Source organism: Narcine bancroftii, chromosome 2, assembly GCF_036971445.1.
Source record: "Narcine bancroftii isolate sNarBan1 chromosome 2, sNarBan1.hap1, whole genome shotgun sequence".
Lineage (NCBI taxonomy): Eukaryota > Metazoa > Chordata > Chondrichthyes > Torpediniformes > Narcinidae > Narcine > Narcine bancroftii.
Genome location: NC_091470.1, coordinates 245,891,977 through 245,916,453, shown reverse-complemented (window position 1 = coordinate 245,916,453; position 24,477 = coordinate 245,891,977). Strand labels below are relative to the sequence as shown.

Genomic DNA, 24,477 nt, shown 5'->3' with positions numbered 1-24,477 from the left:
CTGAGGTCCTTCATTAGCCAGCTCCCCACCATGACTACCAGCCCCCCCACATCTCCATCGGGCACACAAAACTCAAAACGGTCAACCAGTTTACCTATCTCGGCTGCACCATTTCATCGGATGCAAGGATCGACAACGAGATAGACAACAGACTCGCCAAGGCAATTAGCACCTTTGGAAGACTACACAAAAGAGTCTGGAAACACAACCAACTGAAAAACCTCAAAGATTAACGTATACAGAGCCGTTGTCATACCCACACTCCTGTTCGGCTCCGAATCATGGGTCCTCTACCGGCATCACCTACGGCTCCTAGAACGCTTCCACCAGCGTTCTCCATCCTCAACATTCATTGGAGCGACTTCCTAACATCGAAGTACTCGAGATGGCAGAGGCCGACAGCATCGAATCCACGCTGTTGAAGATCAAACTGCGCTGGGTAGGTCACGTCTCCAGGATGGAGGACCATCGCCTTCCCAAGATCGTGTTATATGGCGAGCTCTCCACTGGCCACCGTGACAGAGGTACACCAAAGAAGAGGTACAAGGACTGCCTAAAGAAATCTCTTGGTGCTTGCCACATTGACCACCGCCAGTGGGCTGATATCGCCTCAAACCTTGCATCTTGGCTCCTCACAGTTTGGCGGGCAGAAACCTCCTTTGAAGAAGACCGCAGAGCCCACCTCACTGACAAAAGACAAAGGAGGAAAAACCCAACCCCAACCAACCAATTTTCCGCTGCAACTGTGTCTGCCTGTCCCGCATCGGACTTGTTAGCCACAAACGAGCCTGCAGCTGACGTGGACATTACCCCTCCATAAATCTTCGTCCGCGAAGCCAAGCCAAAGAGAAGAAGAGATATCTATATACACGCGTGTATATATATATCTATATACGCGTGTGTGTATATATCTATATACGCATGTATATATCCATATATATATGTGTGTGTATATATGTATCTATATATACGCGCGTGTGTCTATATATACGCGCGTGTGTCTATATATACGCGCGTGTGTCTATATATACGCGCGTGTGTCTATATATACGCGCGTGTATGTATGTATGCATATATGTACATATGTGTATGTATGTGTACATGTATGTGTGGAAAACGTTTTACTGGTCGAGGAAAGAATGAATTCAATTAAATTCCAGCAAAATCTGGAAGTAAACATTACATTTTCTGTAAAACAAGCTGAAGATGAAAATAAGATGGATTATACTGATCCTAAGTACACTTAAAAATCTATAATGCACTACCTCAAGAGGTGTAAGCTGAAGGTTTTGTCATGGCTCTCACAGTCCCCTAACCTAAACATCATGGAAAATCTGTGGATCAACCTCAAAAGAGTAGTGCATGTATGTTAGCCTAAGAATCTCACAGAACTAGAAGCCTTTTGCAAGGAAGAATGGGTGAAAATCCCCCAAACAAGAATTGAAAGACTAAATTGGCTACAAAAAGTGTTTACAAACTTTGATACTTGCCAAAGGGAGTATTGACCATGCAGGGTGCCCAAATCTCTGCTTCGGGCCGTTTTCCTCTTTTGTTATTTTGAAAGTGTAACAGATGGAAATTTAAACAAAAATCTTGCTTAAAAATTTCATAATTTTTTTGGATTGAACAAATTTATCTTGTGAAGTCTTATTCAATCTAATTTTTTCTTCCAACCATCCAGAATTGATCAAGATTTTGTTTTATGGAATATAAAGACATGAGACTATTATTCATAAATAAGTTTATTGGAAGTGGTAAAAGGCATCTGTCTTAATGAATATTAAGAGACATAGTTACAAGAACATGATGTCATAAAGAGCCGTCATAAAGCATTGGAATTGGTCATATTTGGTGTATTGGATCCATTTCTGAACATCACATTTTAAAAGATGTGGAGGTTATTGAAAAAACAGCAGTGATTTATGAAAATGATTCCAGGGATGAGGAACTTCAGTTAGGTAGCTAGAATGGAAAAGATGGGGATGGAAGTACAATGTTGCGAAAGGGTATATTTAAAACCTGATGTTAAAATTCATGATGTTGATCAGCAGACTAGAGGGAAGTTGCTCCCACTAAAGGTCTCAAAACTGTTTCAAATCAAGGTTGGGAAAAGGAATGATATGATGATAGTTCCATTGGTTAAACAAAGTAGTTTGAGTCTCGGGGACATGGGTAGAGGAGTCCTGGAGAAAAATCAATTCATTTTATTCAAAAGGATATTGAATGTCTGAAAGGAAATAATTTGCAGTGCTGTAGGCAATGGGTACAGTTGAATTGAAAGTGTATTTTTTAGGAACTGAATTACCTATTTCCATGATGTATACATGTGTGAATACATTTTTCAATGTGTTTAATTATAGATTTAATTGTAGTATAGGAAGCTATAGTTTCACAATCTGCATTGAGTAAATAATCAACATGATGGCTTAACATCAGGAGTTTGGGTTGAATTGTAATTTCATATTACAATTGTGTTTTTTGTTTCAGAATGCGATTGTTTTTTTAAATGCTTGTTTTGTTGGGGGGGGGGTATAGAAGATAGCAGTCAAGTGGATGCAATTGATCATGATTCTTATTTTGCAGTGATGTTTTGGCTCTGCCCATTTTCAAGCAAGAAGATTCTAACCTTCCTCCAGAAAATGAAAGTAAACATCCTCCATTCCAGTATGTGCTCTATGCAGCCACTTCGCCTGCTATTAAGTTACATGATGAAACACTTACCTATTTAAACCAAGGTATGTGCATTCTTTAAAGAACTTTGCTCCACATGATGTCCTTTGTGCTTTTTAATGTGATTTGTCACACTACATATGGATGCATTTGCTTGAAGGGAGACAAGCCATGTGACGAATACCTGCTAATACCAACCTACTTTTGTAGTCGTTTGTGTTAGATAAATATTGGATAAGTTTTTCAAAACGTAATAAAAAAGGGGAAAGCTATCAGCTGATTGGGAAAATAGTGTATGCTGATGTCCTTGTTCAAGGAATGGGGAGAAACTGTGATCTTAACTTGCTAGGAAAATTCTAGAATCATTGAGTTAAGCAAGAATGAGTTAGTTATTTAAGTCAAGTTTAATGAAATCAAGCCATGTCAACATAGTTTTATGAAAGAAATTATGTTCAATAAATTTGCTCTTTCTTTGAGTAGATCAAGGAATTTGTAGATTGATTTTCAGAAGGCATTTAATAAGCTGTTACAAAAGAGAAAGATGCATGTGTAACTTGTGGTATTGGAGTGTGTATTAGCAAGAATTGAAGATGGGTTATCGCAGGTCAGAATCTTCAACATTAATATTTGGTTAACACCGTAAGGATTCTGCCAAATTGTTGCCATAAAATATGCTTTTTCCTCCAGTTCTACATGTGTCAATTGCTCTCAGTATTGTAAAATGTTACAGTGGAGGAAAGTAAATATTACCTGCTTGACTATATTTTGCTCTGATAATAATATGAGAATCTGTTACTCACTTTCAGTGGTATAGGAGTATAGAATAATTTCTATATATCTTTTTCCTTTAATTTGTGCTATTTGACATTTTCTTCAATTTAGAAGCTCTAGTTATATAAAATAAAAACCGGAAACCAAGAAAGATAATATATTTGCAAGAAATTTTAAAATGTTAGGGAGAAAACATTTAAAGATAATATTTTTAGAAGACCTGGGAAATTTGATGGGTTTTAAACTGAAAAAGTGGAGGAAAGAATAATGTGCATTTAGTCGAAAGCAGGTATTATTTTTTAAAAAGACTAAAGCAAGAGAAAAAAAGTGTTGTAATGATCCCTTCAGATTCACAAGAGAAGTGTTGCTTAACTTGGAAGGACTGTTGGGGCTCCAAATGGGTCCTACCTCACCACCATTTGGGGCCCCAAATAGATCTTCCAAGAGAAGCAATACTTCACTTGTGCATCCAGTGCTCCCATTATGGCCTCCTTTACATCAGAGAGACTGGACACAGGAATGGAAACAAGTCTTCAATGATTCTGAGGGATTGTCAAAATTGTGATCATTATTGATACGGGCTAAGACTCGCCTGAAGTTAGCCTTGGTCATTTACATCAGCTATTCTCAACAGCACTTTGAAGGGTGGATTTGGGGGGGTGGGGCACAGACTGAAATCATAATTTTGTTTTGTAGGAGAGAAGTATGAAAGAAACCAACCAAACTTGATTGCTTCCAGGGAAAGGAGCCCATAAACTTAAAGCAGAGTTCTAAGGGGGGCATAACCATTAAAAAAAGGTTGAGAATAGATGGTCTACATTTTTCAATCAAGCATGATGGTATGGTGACAATAGAAAGCAGGACTCGGGTGAGATTGGCTTGACTATTAACCCTGATGGTATAGTTTAACATTAATATGTGACACAAGGAACCATTCTCACTTGCTACAGGTCGCACTGTATATTCTTGCTTCTATACTGTAGTGAATGTGAGTCATAAAACAAAGTTCAGAAGCAGCAATGGAGATGAAACTTTTGTTAATATGAATCTTTAGTCGCTAGTGTATCAAGTCAAGAAACAGTGTTCTCCGGTCCTCAGTGCAAAACATGGACACGAAAAGACATAATACATATACAAACAAACAATACATGTGCAGGACACATTTTTCCATTTCTACAAATAAATAATATTGTTTTATGCCTATGAGATTCTCAGGCAGTTAGTGTGAGCAGTTTTTTTTGTTGTGTAGCGTTCTCACTGCCTGTGGGAAGTTGCTGTTCTTTGGTCTGGTGATGCTGGCTCTGTATCTCTTCCCAAATGGGAGCAGCTGAAAGATGCTGTGTACAGGGTGGAAGGCATCCTCAATGATTTTGCGCACCCTCTTCAGACAATGATCCTGGTGGATCACATCGATTGGGGGGGTGCATGTGGGGGGTGGGGGGGAAGAAGACTTCAGTGCTCTTCTCTGCTATTCTTATGGTCTTGTGCATTGTCCAATCCATTATGGTCCAATCCATTTGTCTGCAACAACTGTTCTACACTAATGCAACTGGCCAGGATGCTCTCGATAGAGCTTCTATAGAAGGTTTATATCATGGTGGCCAGTAACCTTGCCAGCTTCCGTCTTCTCAGGAAGTGCATTCGTTGTTGCACCTTCCTGACAAGTGAGGAGATGTGTGTCCATGATGTCACTAGTTAAGTGAACCCCAAGGAACTTTGTGCTCTCTACTCCCTCTACTACAGAGTTGTTGATGTATCATGGAAGGTGGTTATTCCTGGTCCTCCTGAAGTCCAAGATCATCTCTTTTGTCTTGTTGAGACTGAAGTGGTTACTCTTGCGCCATTTCACAAGATTTTCCTCCTCTTCTCTGTTGTGCCACTCGTCATTGTTGCTGATGAAACCAACTACTGATGTGTCTTCTGCAAATTTGATGACACTGTTGGAGCTGGATCTGGCGATGCAGTCATGGGTCAGTAACATGAACAGGAGTGGGCTAAGCACACAGCTCTGAGGTGCATCAGTGCTCAGCATGACGGTCCTCGAAGTTCTGCTACCAACCTGGACAGACTATGGTCTTTCTGTTAGGAAGTCTAGGATCCAGTTACAGAGAGGGCTGATGAGTCCCAGCGAGAACAGCTTCTCCATCAGTCTCTGGGGAATGATTGTATTAAACGCCAAGCTGAAGTCATTGAACAGTAATCTGGTGTATGAGGCGTAATTCTCCAGGTGGGCCAGTACAGAGTGAAGCAACAAGGCTATAGCATCATCAAATTGAAGTGGGTCCAGCGTCTCTGAGAGGTGTGCTTCAGTGCATTCCATCACCAGATGTGTGAAGCATTGCATAATGGTTGAGGTCAGTGCCACAGGGCGATAGTCATTGAGGCCTGTTATCGTCAACCTCTTGGGTTCTGGGATGATGGTGGCTGTCATGAGCCCTATGGGAACAATAGACTGTTGCAGTGAGGTGATGAAGATGTCCGTGAAGATCTCCGTCAATTGGGCTGTGCAGTCCTTCAGTACCCGACAAGGTATGTTGTTTGGTCCCCGCCGTCTTGTGTGGGTTCTCGTTGGATAGGGTTCTCCTCACCTTGGCCACAGCTATGCAGGGTATGTCAAGCTGTTTTTTACACTGTCTTACAAATATTTCATTGTTGCTACTGTGTTGCAAGAATGGGATACCAAATAATAAGTTCAGACTGCCTGTAACCATAAGTTTTTATTGAGTCGTAAGAAGAACAGTGAGTTAGCTTAGCTCAGTGGAACAACTCATTGTGCTACCATTTCTGAACTCCAGTGACCCGAGTTCAATCTTTATCTAGTGTGGAATTTACATTGTTAGTTCTGCAGATGAATGATAGAAACTTGCTGATGAGGGAAGGGTGGGGTGAGAGAGGCTGTGTTAAGAGTTGATGGGTTCTGGTAGGTTAAGTGTGAAGTTGGTGCTTGGTAATGAAGGTTCTTTACATGACTCTGCCACAGAAGTGTTTGAATAAATGTGGAAAATACCTTTTGTATTAAACTTGTATCAAAGAAGTGAAAATTCCAAAATGCTATATTATTAGAGAACAATTAGTTACAGGGACAATTGCAACAGACGTGGAGGTGTTTCAATAAAGTAATAAGCAGCCCAAAAAAAGTAACATTTTGCACAACGCTATTACCTTACAAGCAATCGGAGTTCAAATTCACTGCTGTCTTTCAGGAGTTTCTACGTTCTTCCCATGACTGTGTGAGTTTCCTCTGGGTGCTCTCACATTCCAGAGACATGGGTTGGTAAGTTAATTGGTCGCATGGGTGTAGATGGGCAGAGCAGGCTTGTGGGCCAGAAGGGCCCCTTACCATGCTGTTTTTCGAAATTTAAAGTAATTTTCTTTTAAAAGTCAATAATCTGTTGTCATTTGGACTTTGGTGCTGTGCTAGCAGATTTTCTGGGCTATTGGCTATTATTCCAAGTATTTTTTTAGATTTTACACAGTATAATAGATTGAAAACTTAGAAGCATACAGTACAAGAGTACGCCCTTTGTCCCTTGATGAATGCACAGAACATGTTATCAATTTAAACTGTATGACTGACTGAACATGGTCCATATCTCCCCATTCCATGCCTTTTGGCATATTTGTCCAAAAGCCTTAAACATTGCTGTCGTACCCTTGTGTTAAAATCTTTTTAATGTGTGAAGATATACAAAGTTTAGTGTTCTCTGGGTTGATGGGTCTTTCAACTTGCTAATGTTATTTGTGTAATTCAAATAAGTTGGACAAGCTAGTGGAGATTTTCACTGCACTAATGTTATGAAGCTTCTTCATCAGACTTCTAAATACATATTTAGAGTTCAGTAACTTGCATCATAACTGATGTAAACTAATTTGTGATATGTTCAAATTATGAACAGCAGTTTTCCCACAATGAATGTCCTATTTACAACTTAAGAACATAAGAAATTGAAGCAGATGCAGGGCTTTTGGCTTTTCAGACTTGTTTTGCAATTCATTGAGGACCATTGCTGATCTTTTACTTTTCTACTTGGGTTCTTATCTGTTGGATATCTTAATACTGTAAAACCCCTGGTATCCAGCACCCATGGGGATTGGTAGATGTTGGCAGGTTGCTTGAGACTTGCCCTTAATGCATAACTAATACACCTGCATTAAGAATAAACTTTTTCAGAACAAACTTCGCTTGCATAAATATTTAAACCTTAAATCATTTTACTTTATTTTCAGGTACATTCTTTGTAAACATTTAACTGTGTGTAGGTTCCTCCCCCTCCATGGAGGCACCCAAAAGACGAACAATAGCGTTATAGATAATTAACCCACCTCCCCAAAGTTTTCAGATAAAGCCTCTGACCAGGGCAACTCTTACTAAGCAGGGATAAGGAGACAGTTGCCCCAACAACAAGTGGTATTAACCAGCTCTTCATCCTGGCCTACGCCATTGCTGTTTCACACAACTTTATTCAAACAGCTACCACAAGTAAAGCTTGACCAAGGCACTCAGCTGGCTGAATATTTGCTCCCATCTTCACTAAAGGTTTGTGTTACTTCAGACAACATTTACTTTTACAACTATAAACTTGCATATTTTTTACCTATTATTTATTTTAATTCTTAAAAATTATTTTCCTCAACATTTTACCAGTTGCTTGAATTCTGGATAACAACGGTTTTACTGTATCCAAAAATGAAATAATCTCTGTTTAGATTGTGCTTAGCCGTCTCCTCCAAACTGAAAAACATAGGCCCTAGTTCCTGAATCTGTTCTTGTATACCAGACATACTATCTCATGAATTAACCTGAAGGGCCTGCATTTCACTCCCTCTTTCACAGATCTATCCTTTCTTTGGTAGGTAAACCACCACTTCAGTCTTGATAAGAAGCTGTGCAATTGCAGTAAGATGTGTAGTTTCAGATCAAAACATTCTATTGTATTTGTGGAGCATGACTACATAGTTTGTAAATTTATGTTGACTAGAAGTGCTGCTATCATTTTCTAATATACAGTTCCTCCATCATACGTGTTTTTTGCTGTTTTCCTGGTACAGATAGCCAACTGACAGGTTTCTCCAGCATTTGTGTGTATTGTACTACAGTCCCAATGTATGCGGACTTTCCTGTTTAACTGTCATTTGCAGCTTAGTACATGTGATATTAAACTTGAACCTTTTTGTGGCTTCTATGTAGATAAACACAGTGTTTCCAATAAAAGATATTCTCGCTGCCTGAATGCAGAGTAGTTATTAAACTTCTTACACTGGTGTCATGTCTTTTTACACTTGCTGCCATTAATATTTTACGCATGGCCAGTTGTTGGTCCATAACATAAAAATAATGTGAGACAAAAGCATCCAACAGCATAATCTGGGTATGTTTCAAACTTGTTATTTTGAATCTTTAGTTGATTTGTATTTAAATTTCTTTGCATCATTTGAAATTTCTGTTTTGGGTCCCATTTGGCGAGACACTTTATCTGGACACATCCAACTTTTCAAATGGGTAACAATTATTTCCACCGAACGTAATTAATTATGGACAACTTTCATGTACAAGAAATAGGAGCATGAGTAGACCATTGAGCCTGCTCTGCCATTCAATAAGATCATGGATAATCTGGCCTTCACTTTACTACCTGCCTGTTTATCATAACCTTTAATTCTTTTACTATTCAAAAATCTGTGTCTAAAATCCATTAATTAAGGCAGCCTCTACTGCTTCCTTAGGCAGGGAATTCCACAGATTTACAGTCTCTTAGAGAAGCAGTTCCTTGTGTGTTTTAAATCTTTCCCCAAATCTTGAGGCTATGTTTCAGTTCTCCTCTTTATCTCATCTGCCAGGAAAAAAGACCTCCTTGCTTCTATCTGATCTGTTCCTTTCTTCTAAACTCCAATGAGCAAAGAGGTAATGCAGAGGCTTTATTAGGCATTGGTAAGATCACATTTGGAGTATTGTGAGCAGTTTTGGGTTCCATATCTAAGGAAGAACATGCTGGCATTGGAGAGGGACCAGAGGAGCATTATGAGAATAATCTGGTGATGAGGAACTTTTGGTTCTGGCTTTGTATTCACTGGAGTTTTGAAGGATGGTGGGTTGGGCGGGGAGAAGATATCATGGAAAACAACCAAATGTTAAAAATGCTCAATGGAGTGAACACGGAGAAGGTGTTTCCAATAGTGAGAGAGAATCTAAGACCAGAGTGCACACCCTCAAAAAAAGGAAAACCCTTTGGAACAGAGATGAGAAATTTCTTAAGCCAGTCCATGGTGAATGAGTGGAATTCATTGCCACATTTTGTTGTGGAGGCCAAATCCTTGGTTTTATTTATAGCAGAAGTTGATGGATTCTTGAATAAGGAAGAAAAATACATCTTGATTTGGAGCAGACTTGATGGGATGAATGGCTTGATTCTGCTCCCATGTCTTGTGGTCCAATGTGTGTAGTCCTCGACTACTCCATCTCTCTCAGTAACTTTTTGTTGCTCTTTCAAGTTTCTCAATCTTCTGATTTCCCACAATTGTCCACTTTGTATGCAATTGGCTTTTAATTTGATGTCTTCCTTTATTTTAAGTTACCATGCCGTCCAGACATGGATAACTTAACAACCAAAGGAACTGCTCATGCAAAGCATTCGAGGTTCTCATATATACAAATAAGTAAATATTGTTTTGTAAATATGAATACTTGACCTGCATATGTATTGTTATGTTTGGTTATGCGTCCGGGTGTTTTGCACCAAGGAATGGAGAACGCTGTTTTGTCGGGTTGTACTGGTAGACTCAGATAACAATAAACTTGATCGCGCTTATGCTTGTAGCCTGCTAAATACCAATTGACTTGCGAGGTTTTTTTTTGCATAATATCAATGATTACAACTTAGAGATTCTGAAAGGATAGATGGTGGGTTACTGTACAACTTGCTGGCCTAAAGCTAACCCTTACCCTGTAGAAAACCTGAGAGAGATGAAACTTAACACATCGTGGCAATGCTGCAGAAAACAACTTTGACTGGCTCTAATGGCTGCTGCAACCCAGAGGGCAGAGACACATCGTTGCTTCGAAGTGTTCAACCACCTGGTTTCAATGCTGGTGGCTCTGTACAGGCTTTAAATGATCTGTTAAAAGTTTGTAAGTAATATGCTGCAACTGTGAGCTATGTACACAAGATGGCATACACCGACGACCCCGCCCCCCCCCACCATTGTCTCCCATTTATAAAGGAGAAGTAAAGGAGACGACTCTACAGGACTGTGACCATGACTGATGACCAGCGAGGGGCTTAGTGGCCGAAAGGGAAGGTGACCAGGGTAGCAGGCCAGTGAGGGGCTGAGGGGCACATACAGGTTATGGGTGACTTGTGGTCGGAGGACCCGCACAGACTGCTGGATACTGGCTCATGGAAATCAGATATTGGAGCTGAGATTAGAGAGGGTGTTGAGGGCAAGAATGGCCCTCGAAGGGCTTTGGGCGCTAAAGACTTCTTGATTGTGTCAGAGCTTTGGATCTAGAGCTTGTGTTACTTGTGAATTGAGCAGGAGTCTGTGCAGTCACATAGGCTGTGGGAACGTTGGAGGCATGGACATTCAATGACTCTGAAGAGACTTTTATTTTCTCACTGTAAGGGGCGCTGGGCAATACTAATAGTGATTCTTTGCATTACAGCAGGCAAAAGTTAATATAATTTTTAATGTTTTATTATGTGGCAATAAAAGGAATCTTGACCTCAAGTCCATTAGTCAATAGTCAGCAGAGAACATTTTGCAGACATTGAGGAACAAGAACTTGATGGATACTGTGAGGTGGTTCCCTGAGCAGACTATCTAGATCATCTGACTCATCGCCAGAATTCAGTGATACACATGAGGACTTGGCTGAGTTGACACTAAGACCTGCTTGAAATCTGTTGGTTTTCTAACATGAGAGATGCTATTGAGGGATTGCTGCCTACTGGCACATTCTTGGATGCAAAAGTACATGCTGAGAGATGCACTGAGGGTTGGTGCAGTTAACACAAGATCTTTGTGGGGAGGACCATAGTGTACAGTCCTTCTGCTACCAAGCATCGAGGACTGAGATTGGTGTGGAAACCCCTCTCCTGGAGCCTTGCATTTTATTCTCACTCACGTGCATCAACTCCTCTGTGGTTCTTCTGCACCTTTTCCTAAAGGAGTAATATACAGCAGGCATTTAACCTACTGATATATTCTTGGCATATGCGAGGAAACTGGAGCATGTGGTCATGGGGAGGATGTGCAAACTCCACACAACCAGCATATGACATCAGCATTAAATCTGGATACTCGGAACTGTAAGGTGGCAGCAATGCAAACAGACATCCAGATTTCTGACTCCCACCAGAAATTGTTGCTTATGTGTAGAGGAATATATTTTGGACAGAGTTAACAGGTTAAGGAGCATGCAAGGAGTTGATTATTTAACTCATGGGAATGTTTAATCATTTGTGAGAAGACACTGATTTATGACGCAAATCCCTATATGGCTACATTTTAATTCATTTTTAGATCAAATTAATAATAAGAATGAAAATCAACAAATTATGAAACAGCAATGACTTTTTGCAGAGTGAGTTTTTAACTTGTCGTGCTTTGTTTGAATGTAGAAGTATTTCCAAACAAGATACCTGAAAATCGATTTTCTATTTTTAAAACCTGAGACTTCCATATCAATGGACATTACTTTCACTGTACATTCCCTGTTATCCCATTAGCCTTAAAACTTGGATCAAATCATCCCAAACAGTTTGAAATTTCAGGGAATGTGCAATTACTCCAAAATTAATTCTTGCAGTCCAGGAAATATTCTGATAAATCTGCTGGTGAACCAGTATATACTTGCTAGGGAACTTTTGATATGCAAAAACATAACCTTTAGAATTTTAGAATTCTCGACCTTTGAGAATTGTGGAGACAATATCATAGTACATTTTTAATTACTATTTTTGGTCTTTAGGGGAATTAAGGATAGACAAAAAAAGGAGAATTGAAATCACCGATTTATTTTTACTCCTGCTGCCTTCTACTTCTCCCTCTCATGCCACTTGGCCCACCAAGTTTCTGTCGCAGATTTTTTTTGCTCCAGATTCCAGCATCTACAATTTCTCCTGTGGGCCTGCATATTGTTATTTATGTATCTGTCACAAATCTTCAACAGGTCAATCTTATGAAGTCCGAATGATGGATAACAGAAAAATAGGAGATTTGCCAGAAATAAGTGGGAAAATGGTTAAGGTGGGTCATTTCTTAATTAATTGATTCATGTCTTTAATGTAAATAGAACAAGTTAAATGTACCAATTTGGTTGTGTGATTGATGTAATATGATGCAAAAGAAGTGGCAGAAAGTGCTTTGTCACCTTCAGTTGGAACCTGAGTATTATTTAGGTGAAGGGTTGAATCTTGTACTCAATCTTTATGTACCAACAAATAAAATGATGAGAGTGATAAATAACATGTCGGTACCCAATATATTAATGATGATAGGCAACAATTATGCTAACTGTTGAGATAATAATGTTTAAACTTTAGTAGCATCAATACTTTTGACTATGCTTCCTCAACTGGTCGGTTTGGATTGGTAGCAGTAACATTAATTTGATATTATAGGTACATAATCCTTTATCAGGAACCCTTCGGGGACAGCGTGTTCCGAATTTCAGATTTGTCCGGATTTCGGAAAGTCAGATTTAAGCCCACCTGAATTGTGCTGCTGTATCCACTCCCACCCCCTTCCAGTTACGCTGCCATCTTCCCCCCCCTCGCCCGCCTGACTCGAGTTGCCGGTCTCCCCTCCCCCTCGCTCGACTCACACTGCCGGTCTTTCCCCCTTGCCCGCCAACTCACGCTGTCGTCTCTCTCCCCACTTTCCGGATTTTGGATCTTTCCGGATTTTGGACGTCCGGATAAAGGATTCTTCCCCTGTCGTTCATGTTGATATTTTTTTGAGCCTGTTACAGGTTTAGTATGCTTTCAATTACAGAGAAGGATTTTTAACTTGCATCTATAACAGTTACTGTCCTTGATCATGTAAATTTCTAGCCCCACAAGTCATAGAAGCTTCCAGAATAATAGAGCTTGTTGTAAATATTCAGTTATTGTCACACAAATGGTAAGGTAGAGTCGTAGAAGAAAACAGTGCGAAAACAGGACCTTTGGCTCTCTAGGTCTGCACCTATCATGAACCACTCCCACCAGATTCATCCTACATTGATCCTGTCTTTTTTCTGCATTTCATCAACTCTCCTGTACACCTGGGACAATTTTTACAGTGGCCATTTAAACTTCCAACACCCTTTTCAAGGACAGGTTTATTCTCACACGTACCAGGAACAGTGATAGATATTGTTTTGTGAGCAGACCAGTTAGACATCTCGTATATTGTAGAACAAAGTAACACACAGTCCAAAAGTGTAGAGTTACAGAGATAAATCAGTTAGTATGAAGCAAAGGTAGGTAATTTTTCTATTTTGAGGTCCATTCATGAGTTTGATACTTAATTGGTTATTATCCATGTGTGCTTTGTGACACAGACTGCTGGAAACCAGGGTTAGAGACAAGAACCTGGGGGTGCTTATACTCCTCAACAACAGAGATGGACTCTTACCTCACCTTGGTAGCTGATGTCCTACCATAGTAAATTTGGTTAAAGTTGCTCCCCTACTTACAATGGTCCGACTTTCGATTTTTCAAAGTTATGATGGTTCGAATTTGTACTTTCAATTTCAAATTCAGATCTGTTCATGCGTTTGAGATATGCAGTATGCTGCTCTCTTGCAATGCTGGGTGGTGGCAGCATCGCGCAAGAGTATTGTACAACATACTCTCTCACAATACTGACTCAACCATGCTCATAGTCTCTGTAGCATTCATGCAAACGAGTGGACTATGAACAACCCATCAAAAATGGTAGGTGTGGTATCGTTTCTCAACTTGCAATTTTTTTCAACTTGCGATGGGTTTGCCGGAACACCCCCATCTAAGTTGAGGAGCACCTGTACTTGAATTTAAGCAACACCAAAATGTTTCAATATGATTAGGCCATTGGTTGCCAGGGTAGGAATTTGAATTGAGGCTTGTTTGCTTGCAGGACTTGCGAGAAAATTGTCTGGGAAAGGGCATTACTGGTTGTGGAAGCCAGTCACTATTTAAAATACAGTGCATTATGCTGTTGTATCTCAGTTATCTGATGGATGCCTGTCATGAGAAGAATGAAGCTCAGTATGCAGGAAGAACACACCCCTATCACCTCTCAGTTCCTTCCCCTCTCACTTGTATCCACTTATCATCACCTGCTAACCACTGCTCCTCCCCCACCCATCCCCTTCCCACCCCCACCTTGTTATTCAGGCATCTGCCTGATTTTCAGAACATTTGAAGGTGAGCTCAGGCCTGAAACACCAATTGTTTTTGTTTTCCGTGGATGCTGCATGACCTGATGAGTTTCTCCAGCATTTTTATTGTCTACCCAGTGATATAATGCTTTAAAAGATATAGTGTCAGTTTCTATTTGGCATCCTTTGTGTTTGACTGCATATGTGCAAAATTTCCAGATCTGCTGACATCAAAATAGGAAATTGTGCCACCTGCATCAAAATTCATTGTTTCAATGAACTATGATCTGTAGATAAAAGGATGACTGGAAAATTTGGAATAGAAGCCTTGACTATACATATCCAATTTTCACTATACGATAGTACTGCTGCTTGGGACTTAGATAAGGAATTGCCCCTGTTTCAATTTCCAATTATCTTAAGCAGCTGGGTAAAGGAAAATACTTGTTGAGACACTACAGTTGTAAATTTCAATGACTCATGAGATTCATGTGGAATTTTCTGTCTTAGGGTGCTATAAGGTTTGAAAGAAATGAGTTATGTTTTTTCAAAAATAAATCTGGCTTGTAATTTCACTCTAGAGTATAGTTCGAGTTGTATTCCATGACCGAAGACTCCAATACACTGAGCATCAACAGTTGGAAGGTTGGAAATGGAACCGCCCTGGTGACAGACTCCTTGATTTAGGTCAGTTTTATTCAGTCTTGTTCTTTTTTCAGATATTGTAGTCTCTGGAAGGTACAATAAAATAATTGCAAGTTGCAAACATAAATTATATAACATTGGCATCGACAATAACCGATATCAAAGAATAGGAATTTAATTTTCCTGGCTGAGCCATATTTTAAAAAAAGATTGAATAGTAAAGCAGCAATCAATCTTGATAAAGAAAACACTTTCAGCCTGTGAGAAGAGTTGGGTGGTTGTGAGGCCTGAGTGAATTTTTAACAAGTAGCAATAGAAAGAGCAGTGGCTAAAGTCCTGAGAGGAAAGATGCAAGAACAAAAGTAGCACAATTGTGATCTAGAATTATACTAATAATTTGGGATATTAATACAGTTAAAGGATAAGATTGGGGAAAAGTTCATGCAGTATTTGAGGAAACTGCATTAGATCTCAGCATCTGCAGATTGCTTCTTTACCTCCAATTCATATATTTCCAGTTCTATTAAGAAAAGTAGTGGAGCTCTTATAAATAAATCAAGGAGATTATACTTAAGGGGGAAATCATCATCAAATCAGGTTTAGAATGTGTAATGAGAAGAAAAGGTACAATCTTGGGTAAAATGCTGAACTGAACCTCAACAAGTGAGTTTGAAATTTATCTGATCTGGCTTGAATTATTGGTCATAGATATAGGCCCTCTGGGCCACCAGGTCATTGCCCACCACAAATCCCATTTGTCTGCATTGTTGGACTTTATCCTTGTATGCCTTGCCTATTTTTGTGCCTGTCTTAATTATTTTTCAAATGCATTGATTGTATCTAACTTCACCACCACCTCAGGTGATGCATTCCAGATATCTCGAAAAAGAACTCTTTCCTCTTGGTTTTGACCCATTTTCTCTTGTTTTGATTTCTTCCATCATGGGAGAAAGATTCTGACTAACAATCTTATCCATGCTTCTCATAATATATATCTAAATCAGAGGACCAGGTGTAAACAAGCCCAGCCTATTGAGTCTCCTGATAACTAAAGACTTCCAATCCAGACAATATCATGATGACTGTCCTCTGCACTCTTTTCGAGTATGGTGACCAGAACTGCATATAATGCTTCAAGTGCAGCTTAACCAGTGTTTAAATAAATGCTTTGAGGCTTTCCTAATGGTAATAGATTAGATTTATTTTTGACACCTATGTGATTTGAGAATAAGACTATAAAGGGGGGCCTATGACCATTTTAACACACTTTAACTTTTTTATCATTGGGAGCAAAACTGAAGTATCAAGGCAGAATGAGCAATGATTATTAACTAACATCAAAAAACAATCTTTGTAATGTATATATTCTAAAGATGTAATCAAACGATAACTGGGGCCAAATTACTCCTGTAAAAATCTGTTTTGGAGGTACATCGAGACATACAGCCTTGAAGTTGACCTTTTGTTCCACTAGGTCCTCAATAATTTCTTTCCTGCATGACACTAATTCCTGTTTCACCCCATTCCCCTTCAACTGGCCTCAATGTGTTACAGCTTATTGATCACTTGCACATTACTGGGAATTTGATTCACAAGGCCTACTTCCTGTAATAAAATTGAAGTGTTAGTAAGCATTTGCAATTTGGCAAAATGGGGTGAGATGAGGCTGATGTAAAATGTAAAGGTGATGTTCAATGTAAAGAAATGTATTTTGAATAAGAAGTATCTGGAATATATAAACTAAATTTTCAAGATTACAAAGGAGGGTACCATTTTTTTTTTGTATGTGATTGGGAACATTGTGAATCATATGGGATCCTTTGGCTTTTAAGGAATAGAGTACATAAATTAGGAAGTTAAACCTTTAGAAACCATGGATAGGATTCAATTACAGTGTTTATATAAATTCTGACCATTGATTTTTAGAAAGATATCAAGGTGAGGTGTGAAAAAGTTGACGAGGATGGCGCCGGCAAAGAAGTAGGTTGTAATATCCTAAAATGTTAGTTGTTTTTTATTAATCAGAAACTAATTTTGCTGGAGATGTTCAAAATCATGAATGGTTTTGCTATGGGTAGATAAAGAAAAACAGGTTATTGTACTGTTTGTGGTTGAGTCATTAGCCAGAGGTTTCAAATTTATGGGGATTTGCTAACAAACTAATTGTGACTTTGAATTTATTGTGATGTGCAAAATATTGGAAATAGTGGTGCAGTGTTATAATGTGAAACTGTCAAGGAGAGCTGTGGGGAAAGAATATATGGCATCAATTGGAACTAACATTTGATTCAAGCTGTCTAGGTTGAAACCATTTGGCTAATGTTGATCCAACAAATTATGACTTTTTTTAAGGTACAATTTTCAATTAAAAATCAACCTGAATTAAAATGTTTAAAAGATAGAATTCTTTGTATTAATTGTAAGACTTTAATCATACGCAAAAATTGATAACATTATGAAATCTGCATTATCAGAACAAGTGAGGCAAAATACTTAATGAGATTTTTGCAGTCAGTAACAATGAATGGTGCGAGCCTTGTGTAATGTTTAGACATGCCCACAAACATTTTATGGGCTCTTGTATTGGTATCTTGGACCTTTGTGAATATGGCAAGCAATCTTGATCTCCTCAGTTTATCAGAATAAAAGAATCCTTGCAGTCATGCAGAGTATAAGAAATACAAATTAGAAAATGGAATTTAATTTCAAATCGTGTTCTGAAAGAAATAAAGACAGTCAAAATAATGGGATGAGGAAAACAGTTAATCTCTAATGCCAAAAATTTCCATAAATGAAAAATTTGAAGAAACCATCCTTTAATTGTCCAATATTGATCGAAAATAATTTGGATAAATAATAGTTCATAGTATATAAACGGATAAGCTCCTGACATGATCTTGCCTTGTTCATAATAGGAAATGTATCATGCTGTTATGTGCCCAGAGGACCCCAAAACCCAGCAGCAATAGATATTCACCAAGACAAATGGTTATTTAAACAAAAGTTGTTTTTAATTATCTTTAACCATGAAAACAGAATCACACTTTAACTTATTATTATTGATTTAACTAACCTAACTTAACCCCCTTCTAAATCTAAGCGTACTTGTATGTAATGTGTGTGTAAGTTTAGAAAGGTTCTTTGATTCACAGTCCTCATTCCTCGAAGTTTACTGGTTACAGGCAATTCTTATACTGTGCACAGAATTTAACATTTATGAAGTTCACCAGGCTTTGGTGCTTGATAGTAAATGGTTACCACTCAGGAAGGTTTTTGTTGGTTTTCAGAGAGAGATTTGTTCTTGGACACAAACTGATTCCTTTTTAATCAGTGTCTTGCCAAAGAAACTTGCCCCATCAGGGTTTTCCAGATGATAACCTTTCTTTCAGGTCATCACAGAGTTCCTTTTTGTTTCTCTTATTTCAAGTGAAACATTAGGCAGCCAGTCCTTTCCTCTTGCATGAGCCACAAGGGCTTTGACCAGGCTGAAATAGGCACTCACAACCCATCTTCCAAATGGGGTTTACCACAAGCTTGCCAGTTTGTCCTGTTCCAGTCCCAGGTGCTGCTGCTGACTGTAAAATTGCAGAACTGATCTCTCTCTCTCTCTCTCTCTCCCTCCCTCAGAGAAAAAAAAACTGTTCAACTCTCTCTGCTTGCAAAACTAAGTGACCCTCTTAGAACAGCAAGCTGCACTCCCAGACAGCCTGCGGCTCCGAACTACTCCTCCGATCTCTTCATCTGTTGCTTTTCAAAACAACAATCCATTAGTGAAGTCTCTAGGGCACTCCCCAAAGTTTTTGCAAAGGCCTCCAGGAGCTGCCCTGTCTGGTTTTAGCAGAGCTTCAGTATTTTAAATGAGATCTGTTTTGAAGTGTTTGTACGTGACCCGCACTAAAAAAAACTTGCCCCAATTTATCTCCCAAACACATATCTATATATAATAGAAACACAACATAATCTGTCACAATGTGGGTAAGTAGTGAAAATAAAAGTGCAAGAAATATAAGACAGTTTTGGTAATAACTTTGGAGTGAGAAATAAAATAAACATTTCAGGTCAGTGACTTTTCATCTGTAATGGAAAACTGAGAAAACAAAAAGTTGCAGAGAGGGAGAGATGGACAACAAAATGGAATGTCATTGATTGGACCATGCTTTCAAAGCTATTTATACTAATAGGTGGATAAGGGGAGGGGAGAATATGGTGGAACTTTGGGAGACAGAAGAAAGTTGCTTGACACCTTGGGGGGAAAAAAGGAACACGGAGAAACAAGTAAGAAGTTGACTGATGTGACAAGCAATAAAAAGCATTTAAACTATAGTTAGTACAACTCAATTCTTTCAATAGATCACTTAAAGTTTACATGATTTTAAATGAACACTATAACAATGATCTTCATTTAACTCACTGACTTAGCTTGGCACTCAGTACATTAAAGGCACTCAGTACATTAAATCATAAAACTTCCACCTTACACCGATCGAGATGCTACCCATACAGAATGAACTGGCCTTGTTTATTTTGGTGGGAATAGTCTCTGAGTTCTGAAACAGACACTCCCATGGTAGTTGTTCCTGGGTTTCCTGTGTACTTTTGTTTATTTTATGTTTATATGTACATCAATCTTTCAGAATGCCAATCACAAAGAAGTGTGAAATTGACTGCTCGAGGTTAATTTTGTCAAGTGAATATTGTGGCCAAGTCTAACCATCTAGCTATTTCACTGTTTTAACATAAGCCTTTGGTTATTTCTTGCTGCTATTGTGACAACAAGGCCTTCTGCTGGCTATTGAGTTTTTTTATACCATTGAAGATTTTCAGTGTTTCTTATCTTGGTACAACCAAATGGTCACAATCTTGCTGGTTTCAAGACTGTTAGGCATCTGAGATTTTGATTCCAGCAAAAGCTAGGAACTCCCACTGAGAATAATGAGACTCTTTCTTTATCTCATGAACTTTTAGTTGGTCTGTCTCAGTGGAATTGCTACAGGTGGCCTCTCACTAGGGTTTCCGATTGACAAATCTAAAATCAATCAACATTTGGATATCCTTCCAAATAAGCTTCCATCTGTTCTCAAAGTATTCACAGATCATTCACAGACCATTTAATATGTTTGTGGCTGAGTTTTTATATGGAGATGGATGTTTTTAACCCTTGTTATCATTTCAGAATTACCTGTTGCTTTTGTAAAGTTGACTCCTTTTCACATTATGTCTTGAGATTTAGCTGCTGGCAATTTAGCTGCATATGTTTAAAGAAAGGCAGATGAGATGACCTTGCATCAGTTCTGAAACAGAGAAAAGGTTGTTAACCTGAAATCCTTGAATCCCACGACTGCAGAGCTGGGGTGCAAGTTCAGCTGCTTTTCTTGGAGTTAACAGTGGGTTTTGTTGGCACAGTGTAGGCCAAGGGTGGTGACATTCCATGCATCAATTTTTTTCACGCACGAGTTCAGATGCGCCATTAAACTCATGTACCCCCATTCCATTCTTGTAAAAATATGTTAATATAGACATATTTAGTATTTTACATGATATTTTGATTTAATATAAAAACAAGATAAACATAATGAGATTTTTGAGTCTGTTTCGAAAAAGTACAAAACTACATGTGTTCACAAAGGACGAACAAACCACAATTCTGTGGTGCACGAGAGTCAGTTGTAAACTGATTGGTTAAAACCTGCGAGGCACTGCTGGTGCAGATGCCTAGCGCCTCAGGATCAAATGATTATCAAATGTGTATTGAACAGCTGTGGAACGACTACAAAACAAAAGTCCTTCTTTCCTAGTTTGACTCATTGAACATTTTTTATAAATTGAAAATAGATTAATATGAAAATATCGCTCACCAAAAGATGTGCACAAAATAATAAAATCACAGAAAAATTGCTTAGTTTTAGATTTATTCTCAGTAAAGTGCATTTCTAGCTCTAAGCTGCTTGAATTCCTGTTAATAGTTTTTGCTTGAGTAGGCTTACGATACGTTCTGTGAAATAGGGCGATATATGATGTGGATGTTGTGCGAAAACCATGTTATATACTTAGGAAAACTATATGGGATACTGTAGTGTACCTGTAAACTTTTTTACTTAAGGTGGGGATCAGTGTGAGGACCAACACGGGGCTGTTGGGAGAGAGGAGGGAGGTGGGATCAGTGTGGGGACTGATTGACATGGGGTTGTGGGGAGAGGGTGGGGAACTGAATCAGTGTGTGGACCAATACGGCTGGGAAGAGAGTAGGCAGTGGGATCAGTGTGGAGACTGACACGGGGCTGTGGGGAGAGAGTGGGGAGCTGAAATTAGTTTGAGGACTGATACAGGGCTGTGAGGGAAAAAGACAGTATACAATTTCCTATAGCTAGCAATTGCTTTTTCTAAATTGCTGCCGACTTGCTCACGGTAACTGAATAATTATGGGAACATGGACATATGTGTGGTCGGACATTGCCTGAATGGACATTAAGCGGCATTTCTAATCATTCCAATGCATCATAGATCGGTCATTGCTGGTGTAGGCAGTCAGGGGTCAGAGTATGAATGGGGTAGAAACATTTGACTGGAAGCTTTGAATGACCCTTGTTAACTGACCAGAGGTGTACCATGAAGCATTCACCAAATATACTGCTTCTCCAACATATTAGGGGAACTAAATGCAATACACTAGATTGGACAAAGTGAATTGCTACATACTTGAAAGAAGCACTTTTGTCCCTGGTTGCTTGCTGGTTGCTTGAAGGGACCAGACAAATGAACACCAGTTGCAGTTTTTTGCAAGAGTGTGGTAAGAAGGAGAATGGTTGCTGGAGTTGGAAGAATGAGCCAGGGAACAACATCCCCTTCTGAATGTTGGGTGGCGAGGAAGTCTCACAAAGGTGATGGAAAGTGCCACCAACCACGGTGGAGAATCTAGAATCTTTAATTTTTTTTTTCTCGGACTGTATTATGAAAAACCATTTTCTGCCAGCTCCCAGCAGAACAATTCCATTAGACTCATTGCCCCTCCTAACTTTCCTCTACCCATTCTCTCTTCAATGCTCAGCAATTCCTTTTTGGCGCCTCTCTTTGCTGAGAGGTCATTTACAGTAGTCAATTTTTGCCAGGGCATTTTGAAAGATGGGAGAAACCAGAATATCTGATGGAAATCCACTGGGAGAGAATGTGTAAACTCCACACTGACACGCAAGGTCAAATCAAATGCAGGTTTGTGGAGTTGGGAAGTTTCAGAGCTGATTGCTGCACGATCATGCCAACTCTTAAAGGAAGCAAGGTTAGAGAGGTGTAAATGAAGTAGCTGTTGGAGTAACTAGGTTTGTCATGGATTCAAAAGCTCACTTTCTATTTGAATATGATCTTTGCTTGATAGTCCTGTATTGAAGCTTCTGGATAAATGCTCATTTATAGAACCTGTATTAATTTTCTGTTTTAACTGTGATCTTGTGGCTGTTGAAAGAGGTATTTCATTTACTCCAATGATGAAGCTGTGTCTTCATGGTGCAAAGGAGAGAGATGATACTGTTCCATCTCCTTGAAATAATATCTACTCAGTGTGAATCACCTCTTTCCTACTGTGTCTCTGCATGGTTGTCTATTAATTCTTATAATAACTGCTGAAATATTCGGTGAGACAACATTATATGATGGAAGAAAAATGTTACTTGATGATTCAGCAGCTTAAACATACTACATGCCAGTAGGTTTTAGAATATGACATTCATACTGCAGTGAATTTCTAGGATCATCTCTTTCATGCCTTGGAGGTGTATGAGTGTAATTTGTCTTGTTCTTTATGGCTTATGCTGAGACATTTTTATGATTGTATGTTTACGTTGGAATTGTGTCAATTTTTTTAATGTAGATATCCCAATGTCAGTTGGAATTATTGACCCTAGAACTAATTCAGCTCAATTGAATACAATTGAATTCTTATGGGACCCAGCTAAACACACCTCTGCTTTTATTCAGGTTTGTGGAGATATTAGCTTTCTGTTTTAACAGTTGTAATTATATGTAAGTAATGATTGTAAATGAGATTATTCAAGTGATATTAGAAGTCAAAGTTTCATGTCTAACAGAACTTCTGTGGATAATGTTTGAAAGAGAACAAGTAAAAGCATGATCTGTGTACTTAGACTGGTTTCACTGTTTCTGGATGCAACCTCTACTAAATGTATAAAATGGTCTGTTTATGGTGGTGGACTTTTTACAGTGTTGGTTTAAAGCTTGAAATTAAAATATTTTTATTTCAGGTACATTGCATCAGCACGGAATTTACTCCCAGAAAGCATGGGGGTGAGAAGGGGGTTCCATTCAGGATACAGATAGACACATTCAAGCAAATTGAAACTGGAGAGTACACAGAACATCTTCATTCAGCCAGCTGCCAAATCAAAGTTTTTAAGGTATTGCCGATAGATTTTTTTTGTGTAAAGGTGCCACTTCTTTTTCTGCATCTTGAAGATGATACAGCTGTTGACTTAATTTTCTTGCACTCCACAATGCACAGTAAGTACATTTGTTAAATTGGAAGCCATGCTAATACCATTTAAAACAATTCCTTATTTCCTGGTATATTTTTATTCTTGGGATTCTTGTTAGCCTGCTAGGCAATTCTGAAGAGAGCCACTGAAGTCCAATCACATGAATTGAAATAAGCTCCGGGCTGAGAGTCCTGAACTTGTTGATTGTCTGGGTGTGGGGGGGTGGCAAAGTGTAGTTGAATCTGTCAATATGTTCCATCACTTGACTTTATGTGGAGTGCAGTACCTGAGTCTGTGGTGGGGAATCATCTCACTGATTCTATGCTAATCATACCTTGCTTGGGATATGAGATGCCATTAATTGCAAAGGGAATTCTCAGCCAGGAAGTTAGGTAATTTGGAAAGTAAGGTTTTCTCATTATTTTAGTTGAGCTTAAATACTTTCCCAACAATTAAGGTTATTTTATTTGCACAATATTTTTGACATCACTTGACTATATTTGCACTTAAATGCACTTGTTGGCTCGCTTGCAGAGACAAACCTTATTACTGTTGTGACGGGCC

The 24,477-nt window shown here is 38.9% G+C and overlaps 2 protein-coding genes across 10 annotated transcripts in view; one reads left to right on the top strand and one right to left on the bottom strand.

Annotated features, from left to right (window-relative positions):
- The window catches only part of LOC138755199 (upstream-binding protein 1-like), a 131,663-nt gene that overhangs the window by 74,738 nt on the left and 32,448 nt on the right, over nt 1–24,477 (top strand). For 7 of the 8 annotated variants that reach the window (XM_069920731.1, XM_069920729.1, XM_069920732.1 and 4 more), the window contains 5 exons: nt 2,584–2,735; nt 12,611–12,687; nt 15,367–15,472; nt 23,292–23,398; nt 23,683–23,835. In XM_069920731.1, the coding sequence (XP_069776832.1) occupies nt 2,584–2,735; nt 12,611–12,687; nt 15,367–15,472; nt 23,292–23,398; nt 23,683–23,835 (595 nt within the window). Of the gene's footprint in view, nt 1–1,871; nt 1,959–2,583; nt 2,736–12,610; nt 12,688–15,366; nt 15,473–23,291; nt 23,399–23,682; nt 23,836–24,477 lie in introns of those variants that run through there. The other variant, XM_069920736.1, reaches the window with a different exon arrangement.
- fbxl2 (F-box and leucine-rich repeat protein 2) overlaps nt 14,836–24,477 on the bottom strand; it is a 322,097-nt gene continuing 312,455 nt past the window's right edge. For both annotated transcript variants that reach the window (XR_011352110.1, XR_011352109.1), the window contains 2 exons: nt 20,610–20,721; nt 14,836–15,516 (listed from right to left, as the gene is read on the bottom strand). The gene's annotated coding sequence lies outside the window, so the exon portion shown is untranslated. The remainder of the gene's footprint in view (nt 15,517–20,609; nt 20,722–24,477) is intronic.